This window comes from Danio aesculapii, chromosome 2 (genome assembly GCF_903798145.1).
Source record: "Danio aesculapii chromosome 2, fDanAes4.1, whole genome shotgun sequence".
Classification (NCBI taxonomy): Eukaryota; Metazoa; Chordata; class Actinopteri; order Cypriniformes; family Danionidae; genus Danio; species Danio aesculapii.
Window position 1 is genome coordinate 41,892,075 of NC_079436.1, and position 13,212 is coordinate 41,905,286.

Consider the following 13,212-nt stretch of genomic DNA (forward strand, 5'->3'; position numbering starts at 1 on the left):
TAGGCCTATTGGCAACTATGGTTTGAATTTTGTGAGGGTGGTACTGATGATGATTATTTCTTTTCTATTCTTCTTGTTCACAGACATTCACACGAATTATTATTCATTATTTTAGAAATCAGATTATCAAAGAACTAGCAAGAAAAACAACAAACCTTTTCCATTTGTCTGTGGAGTCGTTTCTTCTCCGCTCCAGCGTGTGGCAGCACTGCCAGACTACACACAGTACAAAACTCTTAGCCAAAATCAAATTTCGTCTCGCTGCTTCTTTTCTATTCAATAATTATACATAATCATTTATTGTTTCTATATTGCTCTTTGTTTATTATCCATGACTGTTCAGCAGATACTTTTACTTTATTTGCTGTCATGGCCGTCGCTGTGTGTGACGTCATTCCTGACGACAGTAACTACAACATCCCGAATCCTGCTGCAGAATAACCGTGTGTCTATTTGTCTGTATTCGTGTTTATTAAAGCTTTAAACCAATTTCCCCCTGCGAGTAAAGCGTGTTGAATGTGAAAAGAGAAGGAGAGAGGGATGGCGGAGGAGGAAGAGCGCGGTCCGGGCTCTGTCTATCAGATGTTCGTGTTGATGGAGGATCTGCTGGATAAACTCAAGGTTCTGGATTATGAGCAGCACGTTCTCGACAAACACAACATCAAACCTCTGTCCAGGTAAGAGAGACTCAGAATGTGGATTAGAAAGCATTTTATCCGAGTAGCATTACAGTTAAAATGATATCTCCCTCTCACCATTTATTTAACCCCGGGTGTTCCAAACCTGGATGAGTTTTTTCTGTAGTTTAACATAAAGGAGAACATTTTGAACAATGTTGGTAAACGAATAGTTTTTGGTCCCCATTGACTTTAATAATATGGAACATTTTAGAAAATGAACGTTGCAAACTAGATAGAGTTACTTTTTAACCATCAGTTTATAGTAAAATCCACTTATCATATATTATCATAATAGGATATATGACCCAAAAAATGAAAAGTCTGTCATCATTTACTCATTCTCTACTTGTTCCAAACCTGTTTGAGTTTTTCTTCTCTTGAACACAGACAAAACAGTTAGTTTGAAGAATGTGGGAGACATATTGCCAAAAATATCGGTCAGTGGCTGTTGCTTTCCAAAAAAATTCATATCTTATTTTGTGTTCAAACGTTTTAAGACCCTTAATTTAATATAAGTTTAACACTAGATTAGAACAGAAATAGCTGTTTGTTGAGAAACATAACGTAACTGACTCCCATGAGAAGAAACTGTTGAATAAAGTTGCTATTTTTATTTGTTGTGCAGACAAAAGTATCTCTCGCAGATTGATCAAATTCTGATTGAACCACTGGAGGAATATGTCTGTTTTGAGGATGTTTTTTGTTATTTTTCTGGCTGTCTATGGAAGATGAGAGAGCTCTCTGATTTAATCTAAAATATCTTATGTTGTATTCTGAAGAGGAACAAAGATCTCTAGCATACCAGAATATTATACATTTGAACAGTTTGGCTTCAAAATGTTGACATCAAAGACTGCGTGTTAAAACATAGACAACAGAAAAAGTAAATAAACCCAGAACATCAGAGTGAGTACAGTGCTCAGTGAGTACATCCCATTTTGAAAATGAATATATATATATATATATATATATATATATATATATATATATATATATGTATATATGTATATATATATATATATATATATATATATATATATATATATATATATATATATATATATATATATATATGTATATGTACTAGTTTTATTTTGTTAGATAAGCTCCAGATTTGGCTTCAGTACTGACTAATCTAATGTATATGCACAAATATAATATTTTATAGCTTCCTATTAAAAATATTAATTTAAAAGAGAGATTTGTGAGGGGTGTACTTGTATATGCTGAGCACTGTAAATAATGACTCAACTATTGCCTTAATGTACATACTCTGTATTTTTCAGGCATTATTTTGTCTCCAGCCCTCATGTGTTGTCAAATCCTGGTGAGCAGTTCTATATGTTCAGTGTAATTGCTGCCTGGTTGATTACATTATGCGGGCGACCATTCGACACACCACAAGAGTATGACGACCCCAACGCCACAGTCTCCAACATCTTGTCTGAACTTCGAATCCTGGTAAGGCGATAACACTGATGACACCCTCACAAATGTGTGTGTGTGTGTGTGTGTGTATGCATTTAGGTTTATGATTATTATGTGTATGTGATTTGTAGGGTGGCCAGGTTGATTTCCCCCCATCTAAGCTGAAGACTGGGTCTGGAGAGCACGTCTGTTATGTTCTAGACCAGCTGGTAGAAAAGGCACTAAAGAGTAAAGGTTTCGCCTGGAACAGGTACACATATATTTAACAGCACAAACTAGAGGCAGGGGCGGATTTAGCGAATTGGGGATCCTAGGCAACTTCAGCCATGGGGCCCAAGTCCTGATGCACCCTTTCTACGTTTATTTAATTTAAATTTTTTAATTTTTATATTTGTAATATTACTCAATGTTCTTTTTTAATGATTTATGTTAATGCAATCTTTACATTTTAAATGATTAGATTTTGTAAAATGAATTTACAATAATAAATAGTATATATATATATATATATATATATATATATATATATATATATATATATATATATATATATATATATATATATATATATATATATATATATATATATATATTCATAAATTTGACTGCTGGACTGCTCCATGATTGGGGTGGTGGATATTTTATTTTATAATATTATTATGCAGCATTACATTATTATGATGATATTATATTTTAGTGTATATTACATAATATTTAATTATGTAAAAAAATCTTTCACTATACATAATATGATAGAAAACGATGTTATATATAGTTTATAAGGATAATTTATACTTGGTCACTTAATGGGTTTTTGCTGACTGCATAGCTATCTGATTTGTTCAAATGGTGCCATTTACATTTGACCACATAAATGCATCTTCACTAAATGTATATGATTTTTTTTGGAGATCTTCAAATCTGCTCTATATACAAATTTATCTAGTTTATGTTGACTAAAGCATCAGATATATCTTATTATTTTTAAATAGTATTAGTTTTTACAGAAATTGATTCTATATTTTTGATTCGGGCTACAAATGATTTTATATGTAGGCTCCAGGAGGCTTTGTGTCTGAAACATCATCATAATCGCACAACCAGCTCCTTAATCACTGTCACTGTAGGCTAAAAGAAAGCAATATGTACGTATGTGGCTTTAACAACCATATGCATTTAGACTGGTCCGGTTTCATCTGGAGTGCATCCCAGACCACCTCCTGAAGTGGTTATGTGTGATTGGATTTATATCTGTCCTAAATGCGTTTCGACCCATTTCACAGTCAGATGGCTATCCAATAAAAAAATAATTGCAAGAAGTGACAAGAAGTAAACCACACCTATGCGCTGACAACAGGTTGAGATAATTTTCTGTGGTGGTTTAGGGGGCACAGAAATCTTTTAGAACCACAGATTGTCTAACTTTCTGTTCTTACTGTATACAAACACATCTAAAGCTTGTATTCTCTGTCAGGCCACTGTACCCATCAGTGGAGGTGGAGGATGAGTGTGTGCAGGAAGATGATGCTGAACTCACACTCAGTAAAGTGGAGGAGGAGATGACAGTAAGTCACTCTTAATTAAAAGAAATCAGCTTGAGGTATATTTGATGTCTGTCAAGCTTCACTGTTAGAATTGTTTTTATTGTACATTGAATTGAGTAAGGCAACGCAGTGGCACAGTAGGTAGTGCTGTCGCCTCACAGCGAGAAGGTCGCTGGTTCGAGTCTGGCTGGGTCAGTTGGCGTTTCTGTGTGGAGTTTGCATGTTCTCCCTGCTTTCGCATGGGTTTCCTCCAGGTGCTCCGGTTTCCCCCACAGTCCAAAAACATGCGGTACAGGTGTATCGGGAAGGGAAAATTGTCCGTAGTGTATGAGTTTGAGTGAGTGTGTATGGATGTTTCCCAGAGATGGGTTGTGGCTGGAAGGGCATCCGCTGCGTAAAACATGTGCGCAATAAGTTGGCGGTTAATTCCGCTGTGGCGACCCCGGATTAATGAAGGGACTAAGCCTAAAAGAAAATGAATGAATAAATGAATGGATTGAGTAACTTAGATCAGGATTTATGTTATTATGTTAGTATTTATCATTTGTGATCAATAACAATTAAGAGTTCAAAATATACTTGAAAGAATATTCCATCAGCAATTAGTGAGTACGTTTACATGGACACCAATAATCCAATTTTAATACAATTAAGACAATACTCTGATTAAGAGTCTACCATGTAAACAGCCATTTTGATTCATCCAATTAAGATCACAATCGAACTAAACAGAAATCAGATTAAGACATGTGGATTACGCCGATTTTAGTGGCATTATTGAAGTGCAGTACAGACAACGCCGCAATCAAACTATTACCATCGTGTAGGGTTTTCAACTCATATTGTGACTGGATAATCCATACACACACGGCTGTTTGACACTATTTTCTGCACCTACCAAGTCAGTGAAGAACCCCAGACACCTGCATCACGAAATGCAGAGGTTTTTTTCCTATACAGTGTGCGGTATCAAATTCCAAAACAACAGTTCTCCAGCAGTTCATACTCACATCCAATATCTCGTTTGTCATGGGGGGTATTCATGAAATATTCCTGAATGAAAGTGAAAGTGCTAAACTACAGTTAAAGTCAACAAAATAAAAATGAAACACCTGAAATAACATGAAACTCCACAGGAAACGTGGATAGTGCGGTGACGCAGTGATGTTAATTGAATTATGTGCTATAACATAGAAAACAGGATGATGAAAGGTGTCACAGTCACCAGCGATCTAGCCCATGCAGATTGTTGGAGAACTACAAATCTGCTGGTATATGGACTACAAGATCCAGTCATGCAACACACACACACACACACACACACACACACACACACACACACACACACACCTGCTCCAAGTCTCCATTGATTACACTCACACAGCTGATGCTGCTCATGGACTGATTACACCACACATACAGTTGAAGTCCACACATACAGTATTAGCCCCCCTTTGATTTTTTTTTTCTTTTTTAAATAATTCCTAAATGATGTTTAGCAGAACAAGGACATTTTCACTGTAAGTCTGATAATATTTTTTCTTTTGGAGAAAGTCTTATTTGTTTTATTTGGGCTAGAATAAAAGCAGTTTTTAATTTTTTAAAAAACATTTTAAGGACAAAATTATTAGCCCCTTTCAGCTATATATTTTTCGATAGTCTACAGAACAAACCATTGTTATACAATAACTTGCCTAATTACCCTAACCTGCCTAGTTACCTAATTAGCCTAGTTAAGCCTTTAAATGTCACTTTAAGCTGTATAGAAGTGCCTTGAAAAATATCTAGTCAAATATTATTTACTGTCATCATGGCAAAGATAAAATAAATCAGTTATTAGAAATGAGTTATTAAAACTATTATGTTCAAGATTGTGTTTAAAACATCTTCTCTCCGTTAAACAGAAATAGGGGAAAAAAGAAACGGGGGGGCTAATAATTCAGGGGGGCTAATAATTCTGACTTCAACTCTATATACAGCTCTCTTAGAGATTCTCATTGCTGAGTCTTGTTATACTGTTTGTGAATATTACAACGCATTTTCCTTGCCTTGCCTTGTCTTTCCATGTTAGACCTTTGCTTTGTTTTGTTTCTTTACGTTGTCTGCTTCCTGCCTTTTGACCATCTCCCTGTTTACTGACCACGACTCTGGATTGCATGTATACATCTGTTTGCCCCCTGTGTTGACCGTTGCTTGCCTGACTATTTTTAATAAACCTGCATTTGGATCCGCACTCCTTTGTCAGCGTCACTTTACATGACAAATGGACATATAAAAAGTAACTCATATAAACGCCTTAATCATATTATTGTCATTCAGATTAACGCAAATAATTTGATTACTGATGTCCATGTAAATGTAGTCAGTGTAACAGATCTCTTCTTTTTAAAATATATAAAATACTAAGTGATCACACACAATTTTTTTGTAGTTTTAATTATAACAATGTTCTTGGATAAAATCCAGTGGTTTGAACAACACTGGCAAAGTATAAAAGCTTGAAATGAGAATTAATCTGTATTTTGAAGCAGCAATTTATTCCTTAAGTAGAGCATTGTATTATGTCATTAAATGCGTCCTGTTCTGAATGTGCCTGACAAGATTTTTTGGTATATAAAAACTCACTAGAACATTTTAATTGTGTGTGCTGTAAATCATGATTCCAATGTGTGATAGTCATATTTGCTAAGAAAAATAAAGCCTATTAATTGCAAAAAATGATCAATTAAAACAATTAATATCAATATTCTTCTAGTATACATAATGCCTTACTTTTACTTTGTGTATTTTCTACATCAAAGGCCATTAAAATAGAACAGACAAATGGAATACAATTTGTCAGAATGTCTATATTGTGATTACGTTCCCATTACAAAAATAGAAAATACCATCATATAAATGCTTATATATATATATATATATATATATATATATATATATATATATATATATATATATATATATATATATATATATATATATATATATTTTACCCACTACTAAGGTAAAATGGAGAAAGACATGACATTGAATCACACTCACTCAGACTCATGTGTAAAGTGAGTGACAGTGACTCACAGACACACTCATTAAAATGTGCATTTTCAGCAGGAGGAAGAGGAATATGAGGAAGAAGATGGACTGGATTTAGATGCACTAAAGACCAGAACCAATGGCGTGAGTCTTGTTTAAAAAAACACACAAAAATACACTTTACACAATGATATAATGCAAAACTGAATGGATTATTTCCTATACTAAGTTAGCAGCATCAGCTCAAGCTAAGAAAATGAATATACTACGTTTTATAATATGTAAAGTGCCCTCTAACTGATGAAGTGTGTGTTTTTAGGAGCTCAGTGGTTCGAGGCCTGCAGTGGTTTTAGAGTCAGATGTTGATGCTGCCGAGTGGAATCTGGAGGTGGAGCGGGTTCTTCCACAGCTTAAAGTCACCATCCGCACTGACAATAAGGTTGATGCTTGTTGATGTAGCTTGATCCTTATTAATGTTAGAGACTCTCATTGGTTGAAGACTGAGTAACAGATTACCGTGTTTCAGGATTGGAGGATTCATCTTGATCAAATGCATCAGCATCAAGATGGCATCAACACATCCCTGCAAGATGCCAAGGTCATCCATCAGTCAAAGATTTGCTTAAACTGTTGCAAATGAGTAATTATATTATATTATATTATATTATATAATATTATATTATATTATATTATATTATATTATATTATATTATATTATATTATATTATATTATATTATATTATATTATATTATATTATATTATATTATATTATATTATATTATATTATATTATTAAATGTATTAATTCACCAAGATATCACTGTTGTTTTTTTTACTCAAATAAATTTCAGGCCAAACACAAAAGCAAAACAAAAACAGCAATTTTAGAAACTGAAATATTGACTAATTATGACCGCTGGTGTTTATGTGTGTATGTTTTCAGGGTTGCCTGTTTAAGCTGAGGGAGGACATCAGCAAAACTCTGGAGAAAGTGAGCAGTCGTGAGAAATATCTCAACACTCAGCTTGAGCATCTTATTTCAGAATACCGGCAAGCACAATCACAGCTCAACAAGGTAAACAGCTCAACCAATCAAAAACGCAAGCGGTTATTACTCCTCTACTTTAAGCATATAAAAACCAGAGTGGTCAAATGCATACGCTTTCGTCTCGCAGGTGAAGGAGCTTTATCAGCAGGCCAGTGGAGGCGTCACAGAGAGAACCAGGATTCTGGCTGAGGTGAGTCAGATATTTTCAAGCGGGTTTAGATCAGGACTCTTAGATAGGCCATTTCATTATGTCTGTTTTTTTAGCTTCAAATAACTGCTATACCCATTTTGCTGTCGCCACTGGCTTGCATGGTTCGGGATCTGTAGAGCTGCGCATCGTTGGATTTGCTCTTCAGTATTTGGACTCTCAGTAGTGATTATTAAACCACACTGAACTGAGCTAAACTGAACTGAACTTAAACACTAAAAACTGAACTACACTGTTCCAGTTTACTATGACCTTTTATGTGAAGCTGCTATGGCACAATCTACATTGTAAAAGTGCTATACAAACAAAGGTGAATTGAATTGAATTGAATTGAAGTGCTGTCTGAAAACAGCACTATCTAGCATATTTTTTAAATTGCAGTAGTTTTTTCTTCCTTAATATCAAATTGACAAATATTCAAGTGAAATTTATTCTCAGACATATCAAAATTATAGTAGAGCATGATTCTGTCAATCAGGAAATTGATTGGTTTGTTGGAGCTTCGTGTCTTGCAGTTGGTCAATTTCACATGTGTGACAGGTTGTTAGGTCAGGTTTGGGAAGTTTTTTTTCCTCAGACATTTTCAAGCAGGTTTAGTTCAGGACTCTTAGATAGGCCATTTCGTTATGTCAGTTTTTTCAGCTTCAAATAACTGCTATGCCCATTTTGCTGTGTGACACTTCAAAAAATGCTTTTCTTATATTTTTATTTTTTTCTAGTCTAAATATCTAAGAATTCTTAAATCAAGAAGCATTTTCTAGACAAGGAAAAAATAATATTTTTAAAAAAATAAATAATATGCCAAATTAAGTGAGTTTTTCCTTAAAACAAGCTAAATAATCTGCCAATGATGTAAGCAAAATAATCTTATTTTTTCCTTTTGACATAAGATTATTTTGCTTACATCATTGGCAGATTATTTAGCTTGTTTTAAGGAAAAACTCACTTAATAATATTTTAATAATAATAACATTATTTCTTACAACAAGACAATATTTTTGCTTGCCTAGAAAATGCTTCTTGATTTAAGAATTTTTTAGACATTTGGACTAGAATAAAAGACAAAAAAAGTTAAGTAAGAATAGCATTTTTTGCAGTGCAGTGCTCATTGTTTCATATAGAAATTGAGGGGTCATTAACACAACAAAAGTTTCAGCCCAAACCAGAATTTTTAATGTGTTTTGCATTTCTTTACATGGCAAAATCACTTAAGGCACTTAAAATGCATACATTTGAAATCAAATTGGGTATTTTTGAAAACGCCACCATTGTTGTGTTCATGTAAACCCCCAAAACAATCAACTCTGAAAACACTGACCTCATGCTTGTGTATAGTAACATTAGAAATGTGTTGATTAAAGGCAAACGTGACCAAACCTACACAACAATGTCAGAGTACGTGGTAGTGTTGTTGTTGCTCAAGTGTTTACAAAGTGTGGATTTACTTCACATTAAAACCAACAGTGGAGATTCATCATAAACACACAGCTAATTCTTAATAAACATCAGCGCCAAGCTGCTCCAAAAAGGTCATCATTTCCCTACAGATTCTGTTTACAAACAAGTGACCACTCTAAATACTGGCCTGCCATACATAATACATCACTTTCGGCTATTGTCTTGGATATGTACAAGTGCAGACCATTTTGAAAACACTGTTGTGTAACGGTAGCCTAAATCTTGAATGCAGAGAAACAACCACATGTTGCAGAAAAAGCTTCTGATGGACATTTTCATTCACTGTCATGTAGCTTAATAAACTCCTATACACTCCTGCTGCAGAAAACACCACCAAACCATTTACTTCTACTTCTTGACACACTCCAGTCTTTCTCCAGTATAACAACAATCACAGTGTTTCCCATCTGAATCAAATATATTAAACTTGTTTTCATCTCTAAATTGAACTGTAAGCATGTTTTCTATGCACGCAACATGCTCCTCAGCAAAGCGTAGTCTAGTGTTTTTAATATTTCTGGTAATGAGAGGCTTTCTCACTGCAGGTTGTGCATTCAGTCCAAATTCTTTTACGTATAGGCGCTGTATGCCAAGATACAGATCATTACTCAGAGCTGCCCTGGCAATTAATCTGTCCTGTAGAGTTCAGAGCTGTTAATTTTTGCTCCAGATAGCATCACCCCAATGATCAGGCAAGTTTTAAGGGATTGTCATGTTCAAATTGCAGTGATATTAGAAATCTTGGTGTCATCTTTGATCGAGCTCTGTGCTTAAATAGCCATATTAAGTCTGTTTTTCGGACATGCTTACTGAGGAACATTGCAAAAATCAGAGATATTGTGTCAAAGGAAGAGATTGAGATGCTTGTGGAGATGATTGGATTATTGTAATGTTCTGTTCACTTGTCTGAACAAATCTTCACTTGTCTGAACAAATCTTCTAATCTCACACATTACACCTGTGCTTAAGGCACTTCACTGGCTTCCTATTAGTTTTAGAGTAGATTTTAAGATTCTGGTCATTACATATAGAGCTCTACATGGTCAAGCAGCCCTGTATATTCAAGATCTTTTAAGCAGTCACTCATGCAGCCGGTCTCTGAGGTCTTCTGGCAAAGACCTTTTAGCCATTCCCAGAACTCGTCTTAAGACTAAAGGTGACCGTGCCTTCTGTTGGTGGCCCCACGGCTCTGGAACTCTCTCCCTATAGCACTCTGATAACTCTGGGATCAGATTAACTTTTTAAAAAGCATTTAAAGACGCATCTTTTGGTCAAGCTTTTAATTAACAGTATTAGTGTCTCTGTATTTGGATTTTTAAGTTGTTTCAACATGTTTTCTTATACTTGTTTTGTTTTATTGTAAATAACTTTGTGACTCAATGTCTGGGAAAGGTGCTATATAAATAAACCTTTATTTACATACTTAAAGTTGAAGTGATTGAGCAATGAGATTCAGGGATGCTTTTTATTTCGTTTTAACTCTTGTTAGAATAACTTCAAATAGCATAAGCAGTGAGCTTTAAATGTGAAAAAAACACTTTTGATTTATTTTCTAATTGTAATCTTCATTATTTTTGTGCTTCAGATCAGCGAGGAGTTAGACAAAGTCAAACAGGAAATGGAAGAGAAAGGCAGCAGCATGTCAGATGGAGGTACAGTAAAACCACAGTCTCACACACAACAACACTGATGGTGCGGTTTGTTTATGTCTGCGCCACTTCACACGTGTCAATGTGTTTTGTGCTGCAGCGCCAGTGGTGAAGATCCGTCAGAGTTTAACCAAGCTGAAGCAGGAGATTGAGCAGATGGATGTTCGGATGGGGGTGGTGGAGCACACGCTACTACAAGCTAAACTCAGAGAGAAAAACAACATGACCCGAGACATGCACGCTACACATCTATTAGAGCCCAATGCGCAGGCTTATTGAGTTGAACACTCGCTGCTGATGATGTGTGAGTGTGCTAGATTTTCTATAAAGGTTTTTAATGTGTATTTTTAAGTGTAAATAACAAAATATGTAGCATTAAATAATAAAATGAACACTTTCATTAGAAACTTGTAAAACTTGTAAAAGTTGTACCTTACATAACTGTCCACAGAGAGAGAGAGTGGGGTGTTGGTGGAATGATTTCAGCATTACACACACACATGTTGTAACTCTTTCATGATGTCACCCTCGCACATGAAACAAGAGAAATATGAGAGATTGTTAAGGACTGCATTAGTTCATTTGCACAACTTATCAGTCCACATCCTGAGGAAACATTTGTTGAGTCTGTGTTCAGTCTGAGAACAATGCACTTTTTGTCTTAATCCTATTTTGAGCTGTATTATTTACATGATTTCTCTTGTATAAAGAGTGCTAGTTTGCAGCAGATGATTAGCGGTGTAAGACTATTCAAATGAAGATTGGATATAGTGATTCAAAATTATGAACAATCTGACACAGACAGAAAAATCAGGGGATAAATTCTGGGTTTGTATCAGTCTTTGTACTTCTGAGGTTATAAGCATTAATATCTAGTGGTCAAAAGCAGAAATGTATGCATAAAGAGTTGATTCATTATTTACATTTCCTCTCATGTTGCTGTAAATCTGTGTAGCCTGTAGTTTTTTTACTATAGAAGATGCAGCGGGGAAAATAAGTATTGAACACGTCATGTTTTTTCCTGGGATTAATATTTCTAAAGGAGCTGTTGACATGGAACTGAACCAGATTTAAATGGGTAAATACCCAAACAATACAAACATAGAAATAAAACAAAACAAAACAAAATGTGAAACATGAGTTCTGTGTAATAACAATAAAATGACACAAGGAGAAAGTTCTGAACTGCTGAGACGTATTTAGCACTTTATATAAAAGGATTTTTTGGTGATGGCAGCTTAAAGACGCCTCTCATATGGAGAATGAAGTCACATGCATTGCTCAGGTGAAAGAGTTTCACAGATTTCAACAGAGTGTAGAAATCTTGATAGTTCTGTGAGTCTCGTCTATCAAATCTGATCTTTATTTTGTATTCTCTATTGGATTTACATCAGATGATTGGCTGGGCCATTCTACAGCTTGATTTTCTTTCTCTGAAAGCATTTGAGTGTTTCATTGGCTGTGTTTTGGATCATTTTCTTGTTGAAATGTCCACCCTGGTTTCATCTTCATCATCCTGATAATGTAGATGTTGGACTGAAGCAGCAAATTTTATTTACAGTGACAAGGGTGCAGAGGATTGCTGAATAACTACTAAGAGATTTCAGCTGCTATCTGGGCTTTCACTGCCTTTCTACACCTCCCTTTCTTCGTGTGTTCAATACTTTTCCCCCTGCGTCATTTCATTACACGTAATTTAACATGTAAGCTAATTAGATTTGTCTTTGCATATATATGGATGTCTTTGGTTGCTATCAACATCTGGGGAAAATTTCAAGTCAACAGCTCCTTTATAAATATGTTTTCTGAGAAAAATGGTGATGTGTTCAATACTTATTTCGCCTTCTGTATTATTCTATTAAGTTCAATTTTACAAACAGTGGATTCCCGTTCAGAAAAAAAGTCATAATTATGAGATTCAAAGTCCTTGTTAACAGACGGAAATACAAATTATGACATGCTAATAGATCATAAATTGTATGCCACCTTTTAACCAGGATTTTTGATTATCATCTGTTTTTTATGACAGATATGACGCTTAATAATTTAATATAACTAGTATTTTTTTTTTCTTTAAGGCTTATAACAAATGCCTGCTCAAAATGCATTGAGAACATGTTGCATAAAAGCCAGACTTGGTTAAGCCTGTTGTCAGCCACTAGCA

The 13,212-nt window shown here is 34.8% G+C and overlaps 1 protein-coding gene across 1 annotated transcript; it reads left to right on the forward strand.

Moving 5' to 3' along the window:
* The first annotated feature begins 367 nt into the window (after positions 1-367).
* ift57 (intraflagellar transport 57 homolog (Chlamydomonas)) lies at positions 368-12,852 on the forward strand. Its single transcript, XM_056467748.1, has 11 exons — positions 368-677; positions 1,967-2,141; positions 2,240-2,358; positions 3,583-3,673; positions 6,761-6,829; positions 7,005-7,124; positions 7,212-7,283; positions 7,629-7,760; positions 7,861-7,923; positions 10,985-11,051; positions 11,149-12,852. The coding sequence occupies exons 1-11, from the start codon at positions 541-543 to the stop codon at positions 11,325-11,327; spliced, it is 1,224 nt and encodes a 407-aa protein (XP_056323723.1). The 5' UTR covers positions 368-540; the 3' UTR covers positions 11,328-12,852.
* Positions 12,853-13,212: the final 360 nt, after the last annotated feature.